This window comes from Pogona vitticeps, chromosome 3 (genome assembly GCF_051106095.1).
Source record: "Pogona vitticeps strain Pit_001003342236 chromosome 3, PviZW2.1, whole genome shotgun sequence".
In the NCBI taxonomy this organism is placed as follows: Eukaryota; Metazoa; Chordata; class Lepidosauria; order Squamata; family Agamidae; genus Pogona; species Pogona vitticeps.
In genome coordinates, this window is record NC_135785.1 from 6,287,968 (window position 1) to 6,313,261 (window position 25,294).

A 25,294-nucleotide genomic window follows, 5' to 3' on the forward strand; every position below is an offset into this window, starting at 1 on the left:
TCGTCAGCTTCACCGGATAGTCCAAGTTCCGGTATTGTGACAGACTGAGAAAAGCACCTCCATATCCTATTTCCCACATTGGGCATAATAATAATGACAATAGAACTGCAGAGCTGGAAGGGACCCTGTGGATCATTGAGTCCAGCCCGTCAAGGGAATCGAACTCCCAACCTCTCGCTCCGCAGCCAGATACTTCAACCACTGAGCTATGCACCTCTATCATGAGTCTCATTAAATCACTCTTCTTTCCGCACTCACATATTATACAGTAACATTTCCTGATAGGTGAGTTGCCCAAAACTCTCTTTGAGTTTTGACTGTCTTTTTTCTACTCCTTGTCCAGATACCCTCCCACATCTCAAATTTAAAAAAGGATGCTTCCAAACTTTAGGTAAAGGTTCCCCTTGACATTGAGTCCAGTTGTGTCCTACTCTAGGGCACAGTGCTCATCCCCGTCTCCAAGCCGTAGAGCCAGCATTTGTCCGAAGAGTTTCTGTGGTCACATGGTCAGCGTGACTAGACACAGAACGCCCTGACCTTCCCACCGAGGTGGTACCTATTTATCTACTCGTTTTTTTATATGCTTTCAAGCAGCTAGGTTGGCAGGAGCTGGGACAAGTGACGGGAGCTCACTCCGTCGCGTGGATTTGATCTTATGACGGCTGGTCTTCTGACCTTGCAGCACAGAGGCTTCTGCGGTGCCACCATGTCCCACTGTACTACAAATTATCATCGGTTTTAGGTCTTCTATATGTGTTACTGAGCTGCCTTACTAACAGCCCCTTGGATGGATTACTCCATTGTCACTCTGCCGCAGGCTGATCTATACCTAAATCTTTTAATACAAAATCTCAGAGGTTTCTAAGGTCCACATCATACAGAAGAATGGTAGGTGCAATAAATGCTTCACTGGAAAGCGCTCTTCGTTCTTCTATCCATATTTTCTTTGTCTTTATAAAATGCTGGGAGGAACTATGGTTTAGGGGAAGGAAAATCTGGGAAGCACGGACAGCAGAATAAAAGCTGAGGATGGGGTTGAGGAGAAACGACACAGCTCTGAAAGTCACAAGTCCGATAGTTTAATTCAACATTTATCAGTGATGTTATTGTAAGGCATCAATATAACATTTAAAAGGAATCCCCATACATTCTCCCAGAAAAAAATAAAAATAAAATGCAATTAAAATAGAGGCCTGTGGTGGCAGGAAGATCAGGCTAGTGGTTTGGGGAGAGGGGGGTCCTCTGCCAGACAGGAAGTGGTGTCAAAAGGTGCTGCATGCAAAATAAACAGCAAGACATACTTGCTGGATTGCAGTGGGGGGATACATCCTATTCCTCACTTAACTAAGTTCTCATTTGTGGAAGAGCAGAACTTGCCGAAATTCTTAAATATTTCAATGTCAATGAGACATCTCTCTGAGGCCCATGTTTACTGCAGCTTTCCCATTTCATCTGAAGCAGACTAACGTGGAACAAAAATAGTCAAAAAATGTTGAGATCAGAAGAAAGGGAAACATTGAAGATGACAGCAGGGACCTCCTCTCCACCCACAGCTGTAAACTGTTTTTTGCACGGGGGCTTCCGTCCAAATCCTTTCCTCCTTGCCTTGTCCCGAACGTGGTGCAGCTGCCAGGAGTTACTGATTCCCAAGGAAGGTTAATAGTCTTAGACCTGAGATTACAAGTCAGGGCAAATTCCACAACGGCATCTTCCTGCTTTGGCAGCAGCTGGATGAAACATATGAAACTGGAGTCATGCAGGTGTGAAGTGTGGTGCCAATCCTCCGCACAGTCCTAAGTGCAGGAAACCAAGAGATCTCCTCTACATTTTACAGCACTGGTTCCCAACATCTTGGGTCCCCAGATGTTCTTAGATGACAACCTCCAGAACTCCTAGCCCTGTGCACAGCTAGTGGTGACAGCATCTCAGTTTCAGTCCAAGAACATCTGGGAACCCATAGTTGGGAACTAGTGCTCTACAAAGTTACTGCTGAAAAGATTTGTGTGCCACCTACCCCCAAAATGTAAAGGAGGCCCCAGGGATAACGGTCTTTCAAAACGGCAGACGCACATGTTCCTATCCAGCCCCTATGGCCCCAAAGATGTCACGATTTCCAACATGTTCTTTTCTCTGGGAGCTGTCTTATACTCCTCTCTTGTTCAATGATCAAGCTCTCTTGTTTCTTGCAGACGGCCCTCAAGGAGGGATTAAAAACTCAGCCCCTCCCAGAGCAGGAAAAAGATGCATCACGCTCACCTTTAGGCCATCCCTTGAAAGGTGCAACAGTGCCACACAGAGGACCTCCCTCTGCCTGTATCTAATAAAGATCCATTCAACAGGGCTGGGTTGTTTCGGGAACGCACTGCACGCTCTCCTCTCTCCACCCCCTAGAGCATGATTCTTGTTGGCTGGCAACAGGATACTGAAGGTAGCCCTGGAAAAGGCAGGCTTTCTGATCAAGAGACTGTCTTAAAGACCTTGTCAAACTGCAAGCCGAAAGGAGCACAAAGGAAATAAATTAATTCGGACATTTAGCCCATTTGTTCGCTCTCGTGTTCCTGGGGGCATGAGCCGGAACCCACCAGGACCTTCTCTTCCGCCGGCCTCCTTTAAAATGAGAGGTTGGCCAACTTGGAAATGCACTGGTGGACTCCGTCCACGCTGCAGATGCCCCCCCATGTATTGATGTGCAAGAGGCATTTGCCCCACTGGCTTTCAGGACTCAGAGTCAGGCACTCAGAGAGGCCAAGACTTGGATCTGCAGCAGAGGTGAAGACCACTGGCCTCTGGCCAGGCTGCAGTTTAACAGGGTCTGGATATCAAAGTGAACTGGGTGACAGGAGGGTGCTAAATCATGGCCAGGTCTGCAAACACTTGAGACCTTTGACGGCACCTTTAAGGCTCTGCTTCGCAACAGGTTTTTCGCTGAGCAAGATTCTCTGCTTCCTGAATCACACAGTAAAAAGGACAAATGGACAAAAAAAAACCACATGCCCCTTCCTTTTAATTTTATAAACACGGTGGTTCTTTGCAAAAGCATCGTCCCTGCTTTCAAATCACCACATCCCACACCTCGATCCTGATCATTTCCCCACCCCCTTCTCATTGCTTCCTCAATGGCGCACACTGCCTCTTTCAGTGTCTGGAGGCTGAGCTATTAATCAAGTCCCTGAAACGGCGGGGGGGGGGGGGGAGAAAAAAGTGACCCTGGAATATACACTCACGATGCATCAATTTCAAAAAAAAAAGAGCCCCCATCCCGTAATGGTTCCACCTTGTAGCCATAAGGAAATATATCCCTGATACCTGGTTGTGCCAGTGTGTCAGGCACGTGAAGGCACATATGGGTGTGTGGGGGGGAGGGGGGGTCGGGATAAGGGAAGGAAGAGGGAGTCATGAATCCGGTCCCCCAGCAGGGGCAGCGATAGCACAAGGGGCGAGACGCCATTACTTCCTTCACATTGCCTCCTTCTTGCTTGCCCCCCCCCCTGCCGCCGCCCCACAGCTTCAAATGCTAGGCACAAGCTGGCACACCTAAGCAGAAACGTTTACGTCCCTGAGAGAAATGGCACCATGGGCAGCTTCCGGAGTTTTGTCCTTGAGCCCAGCAGGCGGGCTCTGCGTCGCTGCGGCCGCAACAGCCGTCGCCTCGGCAGCCACCAGAGGGTTCAAGCCCTGCGTCAAGATCTGCTGGATCGTCTTCCTTAAGTTGGGGTGCAGCTGGTTTTGGGTCTGGTAGAAAACTTCTAAGGCGAAGGACTTCAAGTGTCCAGTGCAGAGGTCCTCGTACAGGGGAATCGTGTACATCCGAGACATCTAGGAGGCCAAGAGAACGAGATCAGCATCTTGCAAGGAAAGATGACGCAGCACTGTGGCTAAGAATTCAGCAGATGGCCTTGGGCGAGCTATTCTCTCTCTGACCTTTAAGACCTCCGTCTGTCTGCTCATCAGCTGACATCCCTTACATGGCAAGGCTTACAAGGCAGGTCATAATGACAGCGCAATCCCCTGTGTTTTGAGGATTACAGCAGAAGCACTTCAAAATGCAAACGTAATTGCATATGTATTAACCAGGAGAATGAACACAATGCTCAGGTTTAAAAGAATGATTAACAACACGGTTGCATTGTTTCTGCCCTGCCTATTCCGGGCACACCCTCAAAGTTGCATTCACAGAACTACAGAGCTCTAAACCCACCCAGACCTTGTTTGAAAAGCTCCGTAAAGGAGAATCCACCTCTACGATGACACAGGACTGCTGTTCATGCGCTACCATGTTTGACAACACACTGTGAATCCTTCTAGGCATGTCTTGTAGGAGCTAGAATGAAGCCATATTAGCCCTCATGCTGAACAGTCAACTCTACTGTCCACCTAGCACAGTCAACGGGCAATGCCCTTCCGTCTACCGGGCGCCACCTGTTTCCTGCTCAAGACTTGCATGCAACGGACAGTCCCAACGACACTAAAGCCATTGGTTGACTCAGTGGGACAGGCCTCCTGCTGATTCACTATTCAGCCACTGATTGAACTGGGCAATTTTAGCAAGAATTGGGGACGGGATTTAGGCCCGTATCTCAGGCCTTAAGTGGCACAAGGGGAACCCAAACAATGACCGTACCTGGTTTTCCAAGAAGCTCCGGACTTTGTGAAGGTCAGGGTAGTAGTCATTGCGAACAATGATCTGCAGCCAGCGGATTCGGATTTCTGCGTTCATGCCATCCAGCTGGGCCGAGTAGCATTCGGAGAGCTTGGATATGACCTCTGAAAACCATATATCAAAAGATTCCGTATTGGAACCAGGAGGTTTTGTACAAAAGACAGAAGGAACATACCCAGGAGGGAAGAAACTGTTCCAACCTAGAAATCCTGCACAACATTTTGAAGAGTAAATTCGCAAAAATGGCCCCTTCCCAGTACAGCTGCCCAAGCAGATTAAAACACCCAAAATATTCCTGGGTTTGAGGCTGGATATATTCTTTGCAATACATGCTATCTACTTATTTATTTATTCATCCATCCATCAATCCATTTAGAAGCAAAAAATAATGGTACATGTGCGTCCTCTACTTTTATTTTGTGGTGCATTTCGGGATTAGTGGAGCTTTACCACCAATAGGTTTAATCTAGTTTGATCCTTTAATTTTCTTCTCTTTCTATTTCACATGGGCTTTATTTATTTTCAGTTTGCTTTCTGATCAGTTCTCTGTTGAAAGGAAGACCATATTTCAAGTAATAGTCAGACCCTCAAGCAATCTCGATTCGAGAAACACTCCCCCTCTCTGACATCAGAAGCACCCGTGTGAAATAAGTGCGTGCAATATGGGATCTTACAAAGAATTTTTGCGAAGAAGAAAAACCCCATTATGAAAAGAAGTTCCCATGAAAAATGCTTGTGGGAAACATTTCCAATAACTCTTTGCACAATTCCTTTCTCCTTCTAGCCACGTAATTTAGAAACAAATGCTCTTAGAGGCTCAGAGCCATGGCATAGAGAATGCATGGGCTCTACGGGTGAACACCTTTCAAGCAACAGGAGGCAGAGAAATCTACTGTGCAACAGCCTCCCATGTGCAGGGTCTGGTCTTCAAAATTTACAACTAGGAAATGTAAATTCGCTGGAATGCGGGAATTTGTGTCATGGTGAGTCTAGGCCAGCGTCTCTAAATCCCTCCTCTCACTGGGAAGGGGAAGATATTTGCGGTGCTCTGCTACAGAGCAATATTTACCCTTTTACTGGACTTCATTCCTGATAACTCTGAAGAACCCCCTCATCCAGTCTTACACTTTGGGGACCCTTCCCCACTCGCCTGGCCAATTATTATTTGTACCATCTGCGTTGTCTAGACCAGTGGATCCCAACTTTAAGGTGCTCTTGGACTACAACTCCCAGAAGCAACATTTCTTCTAAGCTGCATGGGTGCACAGCCGCGCAGTGATGCATTGGTGCTGCACACCCGCAACTCGTGTTGCTGCCCATTTAGTTCCAGTCACGGTTGGAACCCCGCACACGCTGGCAGAAAATTAGAGGGAACGTTGTCCAGAAACCTTCACCACTGGCTGTGCGGACCAGGATTTCTGGGAATTGTAGTCCAGGAACATCTGGGGACCCCAAGGGTGGGAACCACTGGCCTGAATGCATGAAGCGGGAACCAGCCCTGGCAACTCAGCAAAACTCACCGTGAGGCAGCGGCGAGCCATCCAGGAGCCTGTCCAGGAAAAGCACCGTCTGGAAGGTTTGCCACTCGGCGATGTTGACGCTGTTGGCGGCAGCCACAGCATCCAGAGGCTCTGTGGTCCAGAGATGGAAGAGCGTCTCCACCGGGTGGGTCAGACTGGATCCCTGAGATAAGTCTGGCTCAATTAAAGGAGGCCCCGTAGCATTCAGCCAGCGTTCAAACTCCAGCCCTGCAAAGGAGACACCACCAAGGCTCAGAGAAGGAACTGCTGTGCTGGGTCTACCTGTACATATATCAGCAGATGTGTTCTAAGCAAGTCAGACCGTTGGCCCAATGACAGCAATTCTGCCTGAGCTTGATTTCACTGGAGGAACCAATCTCTGGAGCCACTGCCTTCTGCATAAAAAGCAGACATTCCACCACATGCAAAGCACAGATCTTGCATATATGAAAGGAGGTGGATTCTCCTTTCAAAGAATCCTTCTCTGCCGGGGACTGGACTAGATCTAGACAAGATAATCAACCTTTGCGGGGGGGGGGGGGGGGCTGCCGTTATAGACATAATATAAAAGAAATATAGGCTGGATCTGGACTGTGTAAGTTGTATAATGAACTTTACAAGGTGGTGTGTGACGGACTGTTTCCAGTTTGTGGCCCCCCTTCAAATAGACCAGCCCCCCCACCCCGGGGGCCCATCCGGCTGCCATTGGGAATGGCTGGCCTGGATGAGTCTTGGAGTGCCTTCTTTTTGATTACTGACTATTTTGAGGAGTTTTAACGATGTATAAGTTCATATTGCGTTAAACTTCAACCGTGAGCCTTCCAGTCAAGGTGAAAGTAACAACAGAATCATTCCCTTCAGTAGAATATGGATTGCCCATCTCCATGGCTCACAAGGACCGTGACATGCAGCATCACAATTATATAAAACAGAAATATTCCATTACTACTACATCATGTCTCTCTGACCACAGCTTCTGCTCCTACATCTTCTGTGCCAGTAACTATGCACACCCCAGTCCCTTAGAGCAGTGGTTCTTAACCTTTGTTACTCGGATGTTTCTGAACTGCAACTCCCAGAAACCCCATTCAGCACAGTTGGTGGTGAAGGCTTCTGGGAGTTGCAGTCCAAAACTCCTGAGTAACCTAAGGTTAAGAACCAGTGCCTTAGAGTGCCTGAAGATTTTGTAGTGCACAGAGAAGCTAAATCTTTCTCTCTCCCTCCCTCCCTCCCTCCCTCCTTCTCTCTCTCTCTCTCTCTCTCTCACACACACACACACACACACACACACACACACACACACACACACACACACACACACACACACACACACAAACACACACGTGCCTACATAGAAGGACAGAGAGCTGTTCTTTCACTCCTTTTTCCTTCCTATACTTTGAGTTAAGGCTACAGATCGCATGTGACCATCAAGTCCACAAAAACTAGGGGGAGAGGAACCCTTCACTCCACTCTACTCGGCCAGGATGACACATATTCTCTTCCTACGTGGATAACAGAGTTGGGAAGGGGGGCCTCTAAGGCCATTGAGTCCAACCCCCTGCTCAAGGCAAGAATCCAAATCCAAACAGATCTGATGGATGCTCCTGGCATCCATGTGTAGACACTGAAGATAGTGGTTTGTGGCCTGCTTTCCTTCCTTTCACCTTTCTGTGAAGACTATTATTAGGCCCTGCTAGAGCTGCTCTGTCGGTTCCTCTCCTTGTGCCGAAGCCTTCCTCTGTCTTTTCTTCTGAGCTTGTGTCTTCCCCTCCCCCTTCCAATTTAGTTCCCTTGAAATATTCCTTTTCCAAGCATTACAGCTCTGTTTGCTGGCTCTTTCCTACCTGTTTTGCTATCAATGCACTGTTCTTTCAGTTCTGGGAAGAAAGCCAGGAAGGAATCCAAGAGGTCTTGGGCCACAACGCTCGTGAACTTGTACTTCTCGATGTAGGCCTGCAAGGGAGGCAGGGGGGAACGGGTTAAGGAGACAGTCAGGTTCAAGGAAAAGGCTGAGGAGTGTCCCCGCGGAGAAGGGAAAGCTGTTACCGGGGCACAGACAGGCGATGCCATGTCGGAGGGCTCGGACGTGCTAGAAGAAAACCTGAAGAGAGCACAGCTTCTCCGAGAGAAGGCAGAAAAGAGTAGCTTCTGTAAAAGAAGGCTGCTGATGACACACATGTCCACTACATGTCCTTTCCTCTGGAGATCAATCCCCTGTCACAAGATCTTCCTTTAAATTAATCCACGCTGAAGCCTTGAAGGCGGCCAAGGGAAACACTGAAATAAAACACGGGATGCCCCCAGAAGCTTGCAGTGGTGATGGCAGGCGGTACCACTATTCCCATGGGCTACGGATGAAATTTCTAGGCAACGCAGAACACACCATTCAGACTAAACCTGCAGGAGCTAGAAGCCACGGCTGAGGAAATCAAAACTGATTTGCTTGGCATTCAGTCAGCCATCTCTGCCACTGGCCTGGGACATCTCTTCCCGCTCCTTCATAAACTATTTTGAGTCGTTTCAAACGGGGCACCAGAGTAACATATAAATACTTTTTAGCCATGTTCCCTCTAAGCTGGGCGGCAGCGCTCTACGGGTGCAGTGCACCCGCAGTTAAGTGTTGCCGTTCATTTGGTTTTCACTGCAGCTGAAATTTTGTGCACATGGGGCAGGTTTTCCACTCAGTGCTGGTGGGAAATTAGAAGGATCGTTCCTTTTTAGTGATATTTTTCAGCTAACCATGTCCTGAAAACCAATGGTCACATGCTCCTGTTCATTCACAGTAACAGCCTGAGGCCTGACTCTCCCTCCTTCGTCCCTTCTTATCCACTGCTGCGTACTCTTTGCCCCACGGACCTCCACTGAAAGGTACAAAGACACCACCTCTCACATACAAACACATCACACACAGGTGTGGATACAACCCACCCCGAAACAGAAGTTACTAACTCGAAGGAAGGCATCAAAGCGTGTTGGATCTCCACAGAGCTGAGACAGGTAGTAAACAAAGCAGTAACCTTTTTCATACGTGAAGAGGTTCATCAGATTGCTAGGATTCACACCTGTAAAGAGGAGAACAATTTTTTTTTTCTTTTTAAAGACCGTAGGCCAAGTGACCGGCAAACCTTTCTTTGGTCAACAACCATTTCTTTCAACCCATTAAAAAAATAGTAATTCTACAACACACCAAGTGTACTTATTACAGTATAAAGCATAATAACCATAAGCAAGCAAGCAAACAAGTGATTAAAACAGGAGGTTCCCCTCCCCCCCGGTCAAACTTCATAAACTAACACAGAGGATGGGGAAGAGGAAGGAGGAAAGGGTGAGATCTTGAGCGAGTACACTTCCATATTGTTAAACATGGTTTTTATTAATGACTTGGATGAAGGGGTACAGGGAATGCTTATGAAAGTTGTGGATCAAAAAAAATTGGGTAAAAGGCAAAGGTTCTCCTTGACATTTAGTTCAGTCGTGTCTGACTCTAGGGCGCAATGCTCATCCCTGTCTCCAAGCCATAGAGCCAGCATTTGTCCGTAGACAGTTTCCGTGGTCACGTGGTCAGCATTACTAGACACAGAACGCTGTTACCTTCCCACAGTGGTGGGACCTATTTATCTACTCGCATTTACACGCTTTCAAATGGCTAGGTTGGCAGGAGCTGGGACAAGTGACAAAAGCTCACTCCATTGCGTGGATTCAATCTTATGACTGCTCGGTCGCCTGACCTTGCAGCACAGAGGCTTCTGCGGTTTAATCCGCAGCGCCACCACATTAAAAAAAACTGGGAGGAAGAGCTAATACCTTGGAAGGCAGAAACAACGTTCAAAAAGTTGTGGATCGAGCCCTGGGCTGAAAACAACAGAATGAAATTTTACACGGATAAGTGCAAAGTTCTACAAAAGGAAAAAATTCATAATTAAAAAGAAAAAAATCCATCATTAAAAGAGGGAGGATTCTTGGCTCTGTAATACAGGACGTGAGAAGGATCTTGGAATTGTTGCAGATCACAAGCTGAACAGTGTCATGCGGCTGCAAAAAAAGGCAAGTGATACTTCTTTGGTATTCATTATGGTGTGCCACAATCAATTTTCATACAGCACACCACAATAGTGCCCATCTAAAATTGCAGATGGAAGGGCTCCTGACTTGCCAGTATTTTGGGTGTGTGTGTGTGTCAAATTTTACAAATACTTGACGCTTTGAAAGAATACAAAGTTCAGACCAAAATAAAGAGATGAGAAGGTTTTGTGGGCATTTAATATGGAATTAGTTAGTTAGGCATCCTTCAGTCTCAAAAGAGTATGGTGTCATGCTCTGTATGGAGGACTTGGAACAGTGTCTAAGTGTGGCTGAAGAGGCCAATTCGAGAGTGGCAATCTCTTCCACACTGAAGACAAATCGAATCTGTCCCCTGTCCAGCTCCCTGGTTTTGCTGCTTTTATGACTTCCTCTTTGCTGGACAAGGGTCTCTTCAAATTGGGAGAGGCCGTGAAGCACTGCCTGCCTCCAGGCTGAACGGTCAGATAGAATATTGGAAGTCATTATCCCTAATCACGTTTTCTAACATAAGACTTAGCTGCCTTTAGCTCAGGGGTGTGAAGAAAATCCACAGACAGACCTAAAAATGCATTTTAATAGGAAACGTTTTAAAACCAAGAATGAAAAAGAGACATCTTTCAGTAGAAGGTGTAAATATCCTACAGATGTTCCAGCAGGACAGCCAAGCAGCATCCTCCACATGCAACAGTAAGGGATATTTGATCACCACCAAACTAGATTGATGGAAATCTAGTGCCAGGCAACAACTCTATCAGATCATTTAAGTAGAGACTGAATAACACGGGGGCTAATCTACAGCCCTGGCTGAACCACCTTGTGGCAGGGATAGATTTTCTCAGATTTCCTTCTATTCCACATCTTACATGAAGCCCGGTGCCCCGATAGGGGCATTCGAAAAGAGAGAGAGAGAGAGAGGAGTCCCTTATCTATAGAAGCATGGGGGCAACTTCAACCATCGTTTGTATCTTCATATAGAGTCAAAGGCAGATTTTAGGTCTATAAAAGCATTGGACAGACCACTGCCATAAGAGGTCATGTATTTCTCAGCAAAATGGTTTACGGCAATACTGTACAGTGATCTATTATTGATCTGCCCTTTCTAAAGCCTGCCTGTTCATTTCCTAAAATATTTTTATCATCGACCCAAGAGGAGAGTCTTCGATTTAAATTACTAGCATACAACTTGTCCGCGACCCAAAGTAAGCTGGTGGGCCTGTCATGTGATGGGTCCCCCTTCAGTTTATATGGCGGAAACGGTCCCTAACATCTGTCCGTTATTTTAGGGGAAAGGAGAGGGATTAGAGAAATGATAAAAAGAATCTCAGAAGATTTCAATTGAGCAGCAAATTTCCAGTTTTATAAAAACCCAGAAGGCCCCACCGGTTTCTCTCCCGCTTCAGACATACCTGGTTCCAACTTAACCTGAAGCTTGCTGACGGGGTTGTCCTCCCCAAGGAGCTTCATCTGTCTGTGAAGGGCATCCAGACGGAAGGCAGTCTCCAGACATGTAAAGGCTGCACCTGTCCCAAAAAGATGCACCTATTGAGAGACCTGAGGCCTGAAAAATATTGGGTCGACTTATTTATTGTATTTATTTATTTGACTTTTTATCCCACCCGTCATCATGGCATGCCACTACTCTGGTTGGTTTGCATGCATAAAAATGTAAAAACACCCAAAGCTGAGTGTGAACATCAACTTCTGTGGGTCTCTGCCGTGCTGGCGGTCTGCACCTCTTTGCTCACTTCTTCTATTAGCTCAAGAGGTGACGAGGGGGGGGTCCAATACTGGAGGCATTCATGAAAAAAAAAAAGAGAAACAGACAACAGACCTTGTCTGATCTGCTTTGATTTGGATTCCTGGCTTGAGCAGTGGGGGTGGACTCGATGGCCTTTAGAAGCCCCTTCCAACTTCATGATTCTGTGATTCTCTCCTTGCCCCACTCCCTTCACACTAAGTTTCTCCATTATCCTCTTTCCTTTGCCCTGCTTCCTGATCCTGCCACCCTCCCCAGCTTTCCCCCTCCATTTTCTTTGCAAAACATGGAGGGGGAAAGCAGGGATCAAAGGGCTTTGATACCTCTCCCCCTCCTACTTCCAAGTATAAAACAACCCTCAATTTTTGCTTTGATTATTTTAGGGGAAAGTGTCATTTTATACACAGAAAAATACGGTAAATACTAAAGGCAGGGTCACCAAGTTGGCTGTAAGAAAAATTCCAAAACTCATACAGTGGCATGACTTTTATTAAGCCAACAAAAAATATCTCTTCACCAGGTAAGCCACAACCACCTGGATTTTGTGGTGACGCCAAGTACCATTACATCATCCGGTGAGTTTGCAGATGCTTCCTCTCCACTACATCTTAAAGCATATGCAGGCCACATGGCTTTTAAGATCACGTTTCTCTCTCTGAAGTTTCCTCCCTGACTGCTTTTTTGGCAACAACCTACACAGATTTTTGTGCCTTTTTTGGTTGGCCGGTTGAAGATTGATTGATTGATTGACATTTCTATCCCACCCAACTAGCAGCAGAGCCACTACTCTGCACAGCTAACAGAGCAACATCAAAACAACATAATAACAGCAACAGAAACAACAACAGAATTTCTGAAAATGCAGGGGGGGGAATCAAAAAAGGGATCATGGTAAATATGATCTCTGACAGTACAATATAAAGCACAGTAAGATTACAAAAAACAAACAATGGGTGGCCAGCAGAGAGAAGTACACGAGTTCACAATGGAACTTGTCAGAGAACAAAAAACAGAAATTAATCAAAATTAATTTAAAATTACTTAATCTGGGGCAAGGCTATGAAAAGATCCTTATAAAAAGAGCCAAGTCTTAAGTTGCCTCCTAAAACCAAAGAGGAATGGGGCCAGTCGCACCTCTGATGAATGTTATCAACATTTGGATTTTCAAATTATATTAGTAAGAACTGCAGCTACATAGTGGTCCAGAATTCCCATTAATTGCTCCATGTATAACCTGGAGTTATACTCCATGTCTACTGGTAAAACAGGCTGTCTCCATGAACTCAGTACATGGGTTCCCCCCATCTGCTGGGCCATGCCTCCAAGGATTCAACGCCCTGGGAACACCGCCCACCTGAACCGGCGGCACGCCGTTTACCGTAAGTCTCTGTGGTGATCCGGCGTTGAGCATACGTGGCCAGCCCTTCGCTCAGCCACATCTCTTCCCACGTGGCATTGGTGACTGCGTTGCCAAACCAGCTGTGAGCCACCTCATGGATGACATCGATAATGAGGAACTCGTCACTCTCCAGGATGGACGAGATGATGAAAGTCAGGCAAGGATTCTCCATGGCAACGATGGGGAAGGAAGGAGGAAGGAACACGAGGTCGTACCTGGAAGAGAGGAAAGGAGAAGCGGCATCATTTTCAAGACTTCAGAGTGATTGTTTAAGCCAGCTGTTCCCAACCTTGGGTCCCTGGATGTTCCCGGACTCCAACTCCCAGAAAACCTGGGCAGCACAGTTCATAGTGAAAAGGCTTCTGGGAGTTGTAGTCCCAGAACATCTGGGGACCCAAGATCAGGATCCACTAGTTTGAGAGGTCTAGAAAAGATCGTAGAGTTACAATTCTCAAAGCACATGGCATTTTTTGGGATGAGGAGTAAATATCCCTTGCATGGCCAATCCTGTGCCTTTAAAATGCAATGAAATATGTCCCATGTACATGCTCCCAACCTTGGATTGATCATTTCAACAGCATTGTCCACCTTCATTTTGGGAAAAATTCAAAGCCAACGGTTCCATTCTTCTCCATCTCTGTTACTGCTAGCAGAAAACCCTTCTAGACAGCTGGTACACGAATCTAATGATTGTATTTCAATGACTCAATAAAACTCTTGCTGATTTCCCCACATTTCTGATGCATGTTTGCGTCTCATGTCTGTGCACAAATAATTTTTGGATACGAGGCACAGGTTTACATGTGTAAAGTCATGCACGTGTGGCAAGGAGGACATCTGGTGATACCATTGATAGCAACACACGCAAATGAGTCCAAGCTCACCTGCCCCACATGTAGGGTCCATACAGGTCCTCTGCAGCACTGAGCCAACGCTCAACCCTACCCGAGAGTTTGCTGATCGCTGTTGATAGCAGGCATGGCTCTGTCCAGACTTTGCTCCTGTTGTAAAGAAAGCAGAGATACATCTTCATTCTGTGTTTTAGGGTTCATAGAATCACAGAGTTGGAAGGGGCCTCTAAGGGCACTGAATACAACCCCCGGCTCAGTACAGGAATCCAAATCAAAGCAGATTAGACAGAGGGTAGTCCAATTTTTCTCCCGAACGCTCATCTCCCGAAGTCATTGGTTCTATTGTTGTACTGCTCTAACCATTAAGGAGTTTTTCCTGATATTCAACCTCAATCTGGGTTCCTGTAACTTGAGCCTATTATGACATGTCCTGCACTCTAAGAGGATTCAGAACAGATCCTGCCCCTCTTCTGGAGGACTACCTTTCAAAGTTCAACATTGTTGTTATTGTTAGGTGCCATCATGTTGCTCCTGATTTACGGTGATCCCATGAATGAGCAACCTCCAAAATGCCCTGTCCTCAACAGCCCTGCTTAGATCTTGCGAACACAAGCCTGTTGCTTCCTTTTGTGGGTCTGTCCACCTCCTATTTGGTCTTCCTCTCCCTCCCTCTTTTTTACTCCTGCTATTGTGTTTGGGTTCCTACTGTGAAATTCTGAATGTCTGCATACAGATGTATGTTTCATTTGAAGCTTGAAGTGAAGCTTCTGATAATGGGGCGCACGTTGTACAGAACAGAACAGTACAGGGAGAGGTTTCTTGCAGTACAACCCGTGTAGTGGCCAGATCTACAGCTGTAATGACCCATCTTCTCCACCCAACCCAATACATCTCATCACACAAATGCAAATAATATCAGGCAAACGCAGCTCACCTAGGACCCACGTCGGCAGCTACAAGGTCCCCGGCCACAAGGGCTACCAGATAGGCAGGGATTGGGTATTCCATGTAGAACTGGTAGACACCCTCTTGTTCCTCGTAGGTACTCTGAGTAGCACTCATCAATACCTGCATGCCTGCAGGAGCCTGCAGATCCAAAACAAAAAGCAGTCAAGAGACAGAGGAGACCACAACCTGATAAACAAACATCTCATCTGTATTTTCAACAATAATAATAATGATAGTACTCTGCGCTCATATAGTCCGAATTCTAATTCTGCTCAAACACACATGCATTGTACACAGCATACTATACTTACATGTACCATGCCTTGCTAGGAAGAATTAGAACAGGAATAGAAAAGGGCAACTAAACTATTCAGATACAGTAGTTCAAACAATTCCACTCTGGGCAAGGTTACAACCTCTGAAGCCACTGGCTCAGCAAAAAAAAGAAGGCAGGTAAAATGGGGTTAGGATATAGCTGTAAATCCTAAGTGGTATCGAAAAAATGGGATAGGAAGACGTTTTTTCTTCCTTTTCTCAGACACGTAATAATGGATTCATGCTACAGGAAGCCAGATTTTGGCTGAATATCAGGAAAAACTTCCTAACTGTTAGAGCAGAACAACAATGGAACCCATGACCTCAGGAGAGAGTGATCGTTCCAATGCTGGAGGCATTCAAGAGAAAATTGGACCACCCTCTGTCCGATTTGCTTTTGATTTGGACTCCTGCCTTGAGCAGGGGGTTGGACGTGATGGCCTTGTCGGCCTCTTCCAACTCCATTATTCTATGGACTCTATAAAATCTGTAGCATCTAATAAAGCTAACTGGTGGGTGATTCAGAACAGTAAAAACGTAACGCTCCTTCAGATATGAAATTGATGAACAACAGAATTTGCTTCTGCAGAACACGAGGCCACTAACCTAGGCGGATTTCAAATGGACAAATTCATGTGTGCACCCCTATAATCATTGCTGGGGAATATGAGTGGAGGGATTCCATCACATGCTCGCATGCAAGCTTCCCACAGACATCCAGGTAGCTCCTCCAACGCTAGTTCTACCTACATTCTCCAGGCATCAGTGGAGATCATTTTGCTTGCCTCCAAGCAAAGGTAACTTAAGGGCCTGTCCACATCATGACATTTGGCATGATCTAGCCATGCGTAAAGGGTCCTTATCTTTAGTGCAATCTATTTTAACTCAGGTACCCATCCCCTGGGAAGGCAGAAGAAAAAGAGCTATTTTGCATCTCAAGAAATTATCCCCAAAAGATTGCCTGTCCTAGTCTTGTGCCAATTCGGGGCAAGGCAGCTCTTAAAGGGGAAGGATGGATTGTTCTGTGTAGAACCATAAGCAGACAACGTCTTTTCTTCTGTGCTAAACAGTGCTATCAGGGAACCATCTGCCATAACTCTACACTAGTGTGGACAGGCTCTAAGTTCGTGAATACAAACGAGAGAGGCTTTTAAGTTACATGGCCTCTGGAATCAGTTTCTCTTGGGAGTTTATCAAGTCCCTTCTTCCTAAATTTTCAATGAAAGTTCTGAAGACTTAACCTCTCATTGCTGGGCTTTCTAGAATAGGCAGAAAAACCATTAATAAGCACTTAATATCAATTAATCAATGATACCTTGACTGTGGCAGAGTAGGTACACTTCACTGCAGGCGTATCAAAACAGGGAAAGAAAGATCGATTGCATATTGAGTGGCCTTGAGTGAAGATAAACGGTTTGGCGTGACCGTAGGTCAGCTCCGGATCTAACCACCAGATCTGATGGGACAACAAAGAAGGAATGCATGAAGAAAAACCTGGCGGAAGTAAACACAACGTCAGTACTGAAGAAGATTCCATGTGTGTGTAAAAGGGACAACATGAATTAAAACAAGCATTCAGGGAATCCGCCCTTCTGGCCTTCTTTGCCCCGTTTTGCTTTCCTCTACGGGCGCAGAGCATCTGTTTTGTGTTCCTGAAAGCAGGGTGTCGTGTTTTATCTTCCCCCTCAAGCTGTGCCTCTGTTGTGACGTTGCACATCAGAATACCCCTGTCAGCGACACTGAACTTTTTCAGGATTATGAATATTTCTGTGTAGCAGTCAGTATGTTGGTTCCATCCTTGTCTGTCCTTTCTCAGCAACTGAAAGGGGGGGAAGAGAGTTCTCATTTTCCTTGAGGGTGGAGACAGCGATGAGGTGTGGCGGTCCGATCTGCAACCCGCCCCACAATGTGCAACCACAACATGATCAAAATGCAAAGCCCAGAGGGAGGAACAGGACTTGGCAACTATGGCCGCTGTGTACATTACACAGCGAACACTGCTTATACTGAATGAGACTCACATGATTTTGTTTTTGTCTTTGCTATAGTGTGTGAGAGAGAGTTCAGCTGGTAACCCATATGTTTCAGTGGAGGCTTTTATCGCGTATTTGTCCTGCTTCACTCGTTGAGAGGAGACAGGGTCCAAACAAAGTCATCTTCTATTATGAGCCCTCCTGCATTTTCCCAACAGGATGGATAAAAATCAATGATTTTTCAAAAAACAACAACACCCCAACTTGATTTAAATCACGATTTAAATTTTTTAAAAATCATTTTTAAAAAATCATCCAAAAATCCCTCTCTGATTTTTAAAATGTACATTTGTTTCCTTCATCTCTCCCACCCCTTTTCTGAGGAAACCTATTAAGAAGGAAAAAGCTGTGCCATGTTTTCAAAATGGTAGCCGTAAGAGGTCACTGTGTGGAACCACATCTGGTCATCTGTGCTGCCCTATCAAAGGGTGAGGAATCCAACTGCAGAATCCAATCAGAAATCCAGTGGAGGTATCTCCTCACTTAGAAGGGGCCATAGATCAGCAGCTTACCTAGGTCTTACACGTACTACCTGCAACGCTAACAACTGCACTTAGTAAAGTTATCTTCTGTGTTCAGTGGGATTTGCAACGATGCTACAAGGCTACTCTGGCTTAGCTCCCATCAACCAAGCCTTTTCAGCAGCCACAGCAATATATGCACTTGATGTAAAGTGAATTTTTGCACAATTATGTTACAGTTCACATTTTAAACTCTTATTAATCTTTGTGTGTGAAGCCCCAGGCCAGGGCCAGGAAGCATTTGTCGGAGTGCCGTCGCTCCCATCTCACTCTAAAGAGACTCAGACCTCCCTCCGCCTTCTCCACCTAGGAAGGAAAGTAAGAAGGTGGACACTAAAGAGCTGGAGGAGCTGAGAGACAGAGAGGGACAGAAACATCAAGGGGTGGATACCCAGGAGTTGCTATTGGGGATAAAAGGGTTAAATGTGGCGGTGCAAACTGGTGAGGATTTGGCGGGGAAAGGGGAAAGGTCGGTGGAGGTGGAAGTAGGGGATATAAGGGAGAAGCGGGACGACATCCCGGGCGGTTGGGAAAAGATTTGGGTACAGGATCCCTGGACAGGGAAATGGGAACAAGTAAAGGTTCCCCATGAGGAGGCTGAAAGGCAGAGACGCCAAGGACAACAGCCACGTCCGTCTTACTGGGGTGAGATGGAGGCAAAGGAGTGGAGGCGCCGTCTCCGGGAAGAACGTGAGGCGGTGGCACGGGAGATCAAGGCCAAGAAGACATGGCATCTTTCCGAGCTCCAGAAGATGGGAGTCTTCCTGGACCGTGATTGGCCAGTCCGAGAGGGGATTCCCCGCTCTGGGGTTGGAGCGGAGATGAGTAGACCCTACCGTTACTAGCTGCGGAAGGAGATGAAGGCAACCCCCTGGTTACAGAGAAAGTCTTATCTGGACCGTGGGAGTTCGACAAACTAAACCCGTTTGTTAATAATCTTTGGACATCCTTGCAGTCACGGTTTCAACAGCAAGAGACGTTAAATCCTGTTCAAAGGGACGTTGCAGTTAATGTTGGAACGTTAATAAACGAAGATAATGTTACAGTTCACATACAGAGACTGGCGAAACGTTAGGAAGAACCACTTTCAGAACACGGCCAAGAAGCCCGAAAAACCCACAACAACCAGAAGATAATGTTGTTGAGTTCAAACCGTCTCATACTTTATTTGGTGTGACTGAAGCCCCTACAAACGAACCCTCACATTGTGTTGGGAAAAAAATAACACAGCCCATGAAATGTCACTCGGCCTTCTCCTATAGAGATGCCTCTGCCTTAGACCAAACCTCTTTTTCCCCCTTCTGGCCTACTTTCTGTCTGGACAGTTACGGTATCAGCAACTTGTAGACAGCAAGTTGTAGACTAGCAACAACTAGACAGTTAAGATATCAGCAACTAGATTCCCTTCCTAGCTGCTGCTTGAAAATCCCAAACCCCCAATGACAGGCAAGGCCAGACTGCATAATTCAAAAAGGCATTATCACTTGATGGGAATCTAGGTAGTTTAAAAATGTTTATTTTCTCCTGACCCAAAAGTTGCAAACCAGGCTACCACATAGCTAGACTCTTCAGTCATGGCCGTTTAAGTCTTCCCAAGCAAACGGCTCAAGTAAAAGGGAAACAGACACAAACTGGATTATGCCGCTCATTTGGAAGAACAGAAGGGAGCATACAAAAACAGAAGGAAATTGATCCAGCCTTGTGTCAACAGCTCCAACGAAATGGCACAGAGGTCTCCAGCTGCCCTGATCATGGGCAACCTTCCAAGAGGCTTCACAGAGAAAAGGGCATTCCACTGTCTCTTTTTATAACCTGATGGACAAGTGTGGTTTGTTCTGTTGTCAAGAAAAGCATGCAATAGCACAAACAAGGGGCTCCGCACCAACTTAGCTGGAATCTAAAAAGGCTGACTTTTTTTTCCAAGAAAATAAAAACAATCACTACCACTTGAGAGAGTACCAAGGATGGGAGAATCAAGGGAAAGAAAATCTATTTATGTTTCTAAAAATACGGAAAAATTGTCTGGTAGGCAAGCAGGCAGCCATGCATGCATGTATTTGGCTTACGCCAGATCCCCTTCAAAATTACTGTGAAGTGAAAAGAGGTAATCCATCACATCTGGAAATGTCCGGGAGTAATGATTTGCTCTTTAAATAGCTTGCAAGTTCCCTTGCATCTTCAAAACAAGCAATAAAGTATGTTTCTCATACAAATCCTAACTAATATCTGGCTCTGAAAGATCAAGGAAGAAATTTCTTAACAAAGGCTACAACACATATAAGGAGACCCACAATCCTCCCACCAGGTTGGGAAACACAGATTTCAATCCATGTCCTGTTCCATTGAGGGTCTGTAGAAGAATCACAGAATGATTTGAGTTGGAAGAGGCCTATAATAGCCATCGAGTCCAACCCCCTGATCAAGACAGGAATGCAATACAAGGTTCGCTGTATATAGACGTTCTGTGCTTATAATTGTAATTACCCACTGTACTGTATATGCACCAGCTTTTTCTCTATACACATTACACCGTGGATATCTGGTTTCATACTCTTCAGATAATTCTAATCATTTTGTACAAAAATCACTATAACTCTCTCAACTTGGCATGTTGTATTCTTGATTCTAACTGTTGCTGTTCAACATGTTTCTTTGGGCATAAGAGAGTCACTGACATTGCATGTCATAAGAGTCACTCCACATTGATTTGTGGTGGCCGGTCATAAGCTTATTATGGAATGCACACCACCAGTTTCTGATCAATATTTACACATGCTGGCAACCAGTGGCATCGCATTCTTTACGACACACAGGGGATGCCATGTCATCAAGGTCACACCCCCTGGGGATATAGATGCATATAATGTTGTTGGCCCAAAATATAGCTTCGTACATATAAATGTTCCTTACTCAACCCCTCCACCTTCTCACATATAGCAGAAGGGCCTAAACAGGTCATTTTTGAGTATTCATTTGAGCATCTGGAAGAAGCCTCAATGTGTGTCTGATCATCACATAATACGACTTGAGTTCGAGCATGACTAGAAGTCCCCCTTCAGATCCTCCAACTCATCACAGAAAGGGTGAGACCGGTACAGAGACCTCTAAAAACTGAGCACGTGCATGCAGAATATCCCATATAAGATAAGCGAATGAGGAAACCCTATGCACACAACACCCCTGAGAATAACATCTGAACAGCAGTTCTCTTTATCATCATTTCCATTCTTTCCTCTTTCATCCAGGTGAAATCTTTAGTCTATAAGCTCCTCACGGAAGGAATCTGTCTTCTTGCACTCCATGAAACACTACACACACTGATGGAAATAAGTTATTATTAAGTCAAACGATGGCCCGAAGGGAAGAGATGAGATTTATTGCAACAGCAGACTCTGTCTTCCTCAGGTTCTGGAAAAAGCTTTAAAGGATGGGATAACTTTCATCTAATACTCCATCCGGAGCTAACCACTCCAGATGCTGAACTGAGCAAGAAGGAATCTATTTATTACTTTAGCAGAACAAGAACCACTTCTGTTTATTCCAAAGGCCATCTTGAAAACAAAGAAAACTGGGGAGAACAGGCAGGTACAGAACAAAGATTATTGGCAAAACACCACAAGGCTGTTTTGGAGAGCCTAACTGGAAAAAAAGTGACATTTCATGCCGTAAGATGAAAGAAGATTATTAAAAATGATATTTTCCCAGAACAACCATTATACGTAAGAATTGCGCGGGTGAACCTGGCTTAAAATCCAGCAAATTTATACTCAACACATGATGGAGATGACCAGATGTTGGCAACCAACGGGAGACCAACACAGAGCACGGCCCCATGCCAGTGCTTTCCCCCCCCCCATCAGTTTGGGGAAAAACATGGTGTGCCCAGAAAAAAACCATTTCAAGGTAAAATAAGCAAACTACACAACAGCCATTAAGAGGGAACTAAAATATGAAGGCATGTAAAAACAAAAAGGCCTTTTATTCACACGGGCTCTTGAAATGGAAAAGGGATTTTAATGGACAAGGGCCAACGATACTCTATGTTGTTTTTACTATGAAAGACTAACACTGCTACCTGTCTTGAGATCTTAGGGGGTGCCGCCTGCTTTTATTGATTAGTAGTTGCATATTTCTTCAAGAGCTGCCAAACGGATGGCACTTGGCCCCCAACAAACTGTTCTGAACAAATCCTTGAACTTCATCTCTTGGCAGCAACCTTTGCCCCGGTTCATAAGACTCCCAGCTGAAAATGGACAGTCATGGCCTATGTTTTTTTGCAATTCTCCAAAGACTCATTTAGCCTATAGTTCACTACCCATTTCACAGTTCCAAGAAGTACATTCAAAGAAGACTCACGGTTGATCTGAATATTTCTAGTGATAGGTTCCTCAATGTTTACTTTTAATTTGCACCCCTGGTGTCGTCAGTTTGCATTTCTCATCTCAGAGCTCATGTTCCTTGTTCCCCTGAGATGGGCAAGCCTACCATTGACCGAAGGAACCATGTCTGCCGTTTAGAGCTTCCTCAAGCATCTTCTTCAACCACGCTGGCATCTTCTTAGACTCAGGGGTCTGTTATTGCAATGGGAGCCCATCCTTTAACTAAGGTTTCTATTATTGCCATCAGAGGTGGATCTTCTGTAGCCTGTATGGCCTTTCTCAGAGGTGGATCCTCCGTAGCCTGTATGACCTTTCATCTCCCGGGTTTCTCCTTCCCTCACCTCCAAATTCAACCTTTGGATTGCAACGCGTTCCAATTTTTTTACAGTCAGCTTTCAAACTCAGTTTTATGATTCCACCCAGCCGTGACCAGGTTGGACTTGTTTGTATTTGTCTACACTGGAGAGGATCAGCCGCCTTGAGCCCTCCTCAGTGGTGGAAATGCCATGCATGATGAAGGCATGGATGAAACGAGAGGGCATACTCACCGCGGGCGCATCGATGGTGGTGTAGCGGATGATGACCTGGAAGGGCTGGTGCGGTTCCAAGGAAGAAGGCAAAGTGATGGTGAGGGCCGAGCCGTAATCGGTGAAGGGGTCCACCCTGAAGAAGAGGGGGCAAGGGGACAGGGAGGAGGGGGAGGAGGGGGCCGGTTCGGGAAAGGTGGGGATGGGCGGAGGGGGCAGCTCTGGCCCCACTGGGAAAAGGTCCGAGGCTGGACAGGGTAAGGGGTGAAGGGGGCTGGCCGGGGCCGGGAGCAGCCCCGGGTGGGGGTCGAGAGAGGGGGCCTCATCCTGACCCCCAGAGGGGTGCTCAGGGTCCCCCTGGGGGAAGAGGGAAGAGCCCCCGTGGCGGAGGCGGCGGCGGTGGTGGTGGAGGAAGCCCCCTGAGGCGAGGGGAGGGGGCTCGGGCAGGGGTCCCCCCAGCGGGCAGGGGCCCCCCAAGTCCGGCTCGGGCTCTGAGGGGGGCGGGGGCGGCGGGGGGCGGCACCAGGGCGCTGGACCCCAAGGCCGAGAGGGCGCAAGGGGTGCTGAGGGGGCAGTGGGGGTGGGGGTCCGAGAGCGGGGTGGGCGAGGGGCCCCCGGCCCGGGAAGGGGGGGTGGCCGTGAGGGGAAGGGCCGCGGGCGGGGGGCGAGTCGCCTCGCGAGGAGGCCTCGGCCTCGGAGCCCCTCCCGGGCGGGTCAGCGCCTCCCGGGCGGCGGGGGCTCCTCCTCGCCTCGCCGCCACCCCCGGGGCAGCAAGAGGAAGAGGAGGAGGAGGAGGCCGGGGCGGGAGGGAAGACGAAGCCGCAGCCCCGCGTCTCCCCCCCGCCCGTGCTGCCGCCGCCGCCGCCGGGGAAAGGTCGGAAGTCGACCGAGGCCACCCTCAGGGCCGGGTGGGTGTCGAGCACCAAGGCCCGGCAAGGAAAGCGGCCCCGGCCTGGGGGCTTCTCTTCTTCTTCATCATCCTCCTCCTCTCCCTCCTCCTCATCTTCTTCCTCTTCCTCCTCTCCTTCCTGGCCCCGAGGGGACGACGAGGAGGAGGCGGCCGCCGGCCGGGCGCTGAGCTCGAGCACCAGGCAGCCGGCCAAGGCGCGGGCCTCGGGCCGCAAGTCCAGCCCGAGGCGGAGGTGGCGGAGGCGGAAGAGCCACCAGCTGGAAGCCGAGGCCACGTCCGGGGGCCCCGCCATGGAAAGAGAGAGAAAGAGAGAGAGACGGAAAGGAAGGGAAAGGGGAGGGACGGAGCGGAGAGCGGAGCTCTTCGGGGCTACGGCGAGGAGGAGGAGGAGGAGGAGGAAGCAGGAGGGAGGCTAGGTGAAATCCATGGGCGGGCGAAGGCGAGGCCCCGCCGCGGCGGAGGGTTCACGGAGGAGGCCACGCCGCCGCCGCCGCCGCCGCCACGCCAGGAAGAGGCTCGGCCTGGCCCGGCCCGGCCCGGCCCTGTTTGCACGCTGTTTGGCTGGCGGGGCGGCTGTTCCTGCGGTTCTCGGGCCTCTGGGGGGCGCTAGAGAGAAGCAGCCGGCGGGCCAGGGCGAGGCGGGCGGCGGCCGCGGCCACCAGGGGGAGCTCTGGCGCCCGGACCGGCTTTCCCCTGACACGAGGAGTAGGAGTAGGGTCGGGTTCAAAGAGGAGGGGGCTTGCTCTCTCCGAGACGGGACCCCCCCTTTTTCCCTCTGCAAATACCCCCCCCTTTCCTCTTTCCCGCGGCTTCCTCCTTGATTTGTCACCCGCCCCTCCCGATCCTGTCAAAGCAAACCAAACACGGACTTCCAGCCTGCATCAACAATACACGTGTTCAAGGCGGGTCGTGATCTCTTCCCTAATCCTTGAATCGTTGAAATCTGCCTTAAGGGGTTCTGAGAACTCATAAACGTCCAGTTTTTCTCCATTGAGAATTTTGCTACGTTTACTGATGTGACTGCAATTCACTCCTAGCATGTTGCTTCGGATGATGTAGAAAAGTTAGATGGGAAGATGTTTTGCAGGAGGCAGTCGCTATTTATTTATTTGGGTTTTTTTTTTCCTTTTGTTTATTTAAAATATTTTTACTCCGCCTTTCTCCTCGAAAAGGACCCAAGGCGGCTGACAGCGCTGGAAGACAATGTTTGAAGTTGAAAACAATGAGGACACAAGGGTGGTTTACATCGTTAAAACAGAATATTTGAAGCTGAAAAGGAGTAAAAAGAGGCCTCTTGCAGCATTAAAAGGCATTAAAGCTAGGAAGAATAAAGCATACTTTAAAAAAAATGCCCCTCTGAGAAATGGGAAATACAAAAATTGAAAACGTAAGTAGTACTAAAAATACAGT

At 47.4% G+C, this 25,294-nt stretch overlaps 1 protein-coding gene across 1 annotated transcript; it reads right to left on the reverse strand.

Moving 5' to 3' along the window:
- Positions 1 to 1,057: 1,057 nt before the first annotated feature.
- RNPEPL1 (arginyl aminopeptidase like 1) lies at positions 1,058 to 24,436 on the reverse strand. The gene is made up of 12 exons (XM_078389746.1): positions 23,828 to 24,436; positions 22,996 to 23,132; positions 16,830 to 16,970; positions 15,186 to 15,337; positions 14,285 to 14,401; positions 13,380 to 13,615; positions 11,652 to 11,765; positions 9,133 to 9,245; positions 8,028 to 8,136; positions 6,181 to 6,408; positions 4,622 to 4,764; positions 1,058 to 3,816 (listed from the first exon to the last, which is right to left on the reverse strand). The coding sequence occupies exons 1-12, from the start codon at positions 24,174 to 24,176 to the stop codon at positions 3,535 to 3,537; spliced, it is 2,121 nt and encodes a 706-aa protein (XP_078245872.1). The 5' UTR covers positions 24,177 to 24,436; the 3' UTR covers positions 1,058 to 3,534.
- Positions 24,437 to 25,294: the final 858 nt, after the last annotated feature.

What these genes read in the sequence shown, in the direction of transcription:
- RNPEPL1 (XM_078389746.1), bottom strand. Translation starts at nt 24,176, where the DNA reads ATGGCGGGGCCCCCGGACGTGGCCTCGGCTTCCAGCTGGTGGCTCTTC. An exon ending in CCACCATCGATGCGCCCGCG is followed by an intron (nt 16,971 to 22,995) that starts GTGAGTATGCCC and finishes TTGTCCCATCAG; the next exon opens with ATCTGGTGGTTAGATCCGGA. An exon ending in TCAGGTTAAGTTGGAACCAG is followed by an intron (nt 9,246 to 11,651) that starts GTATGTCTGAAG and finishes TCCTCTTTACAG; the next exon opens with GTGTGAATCCTAGCAATCTG.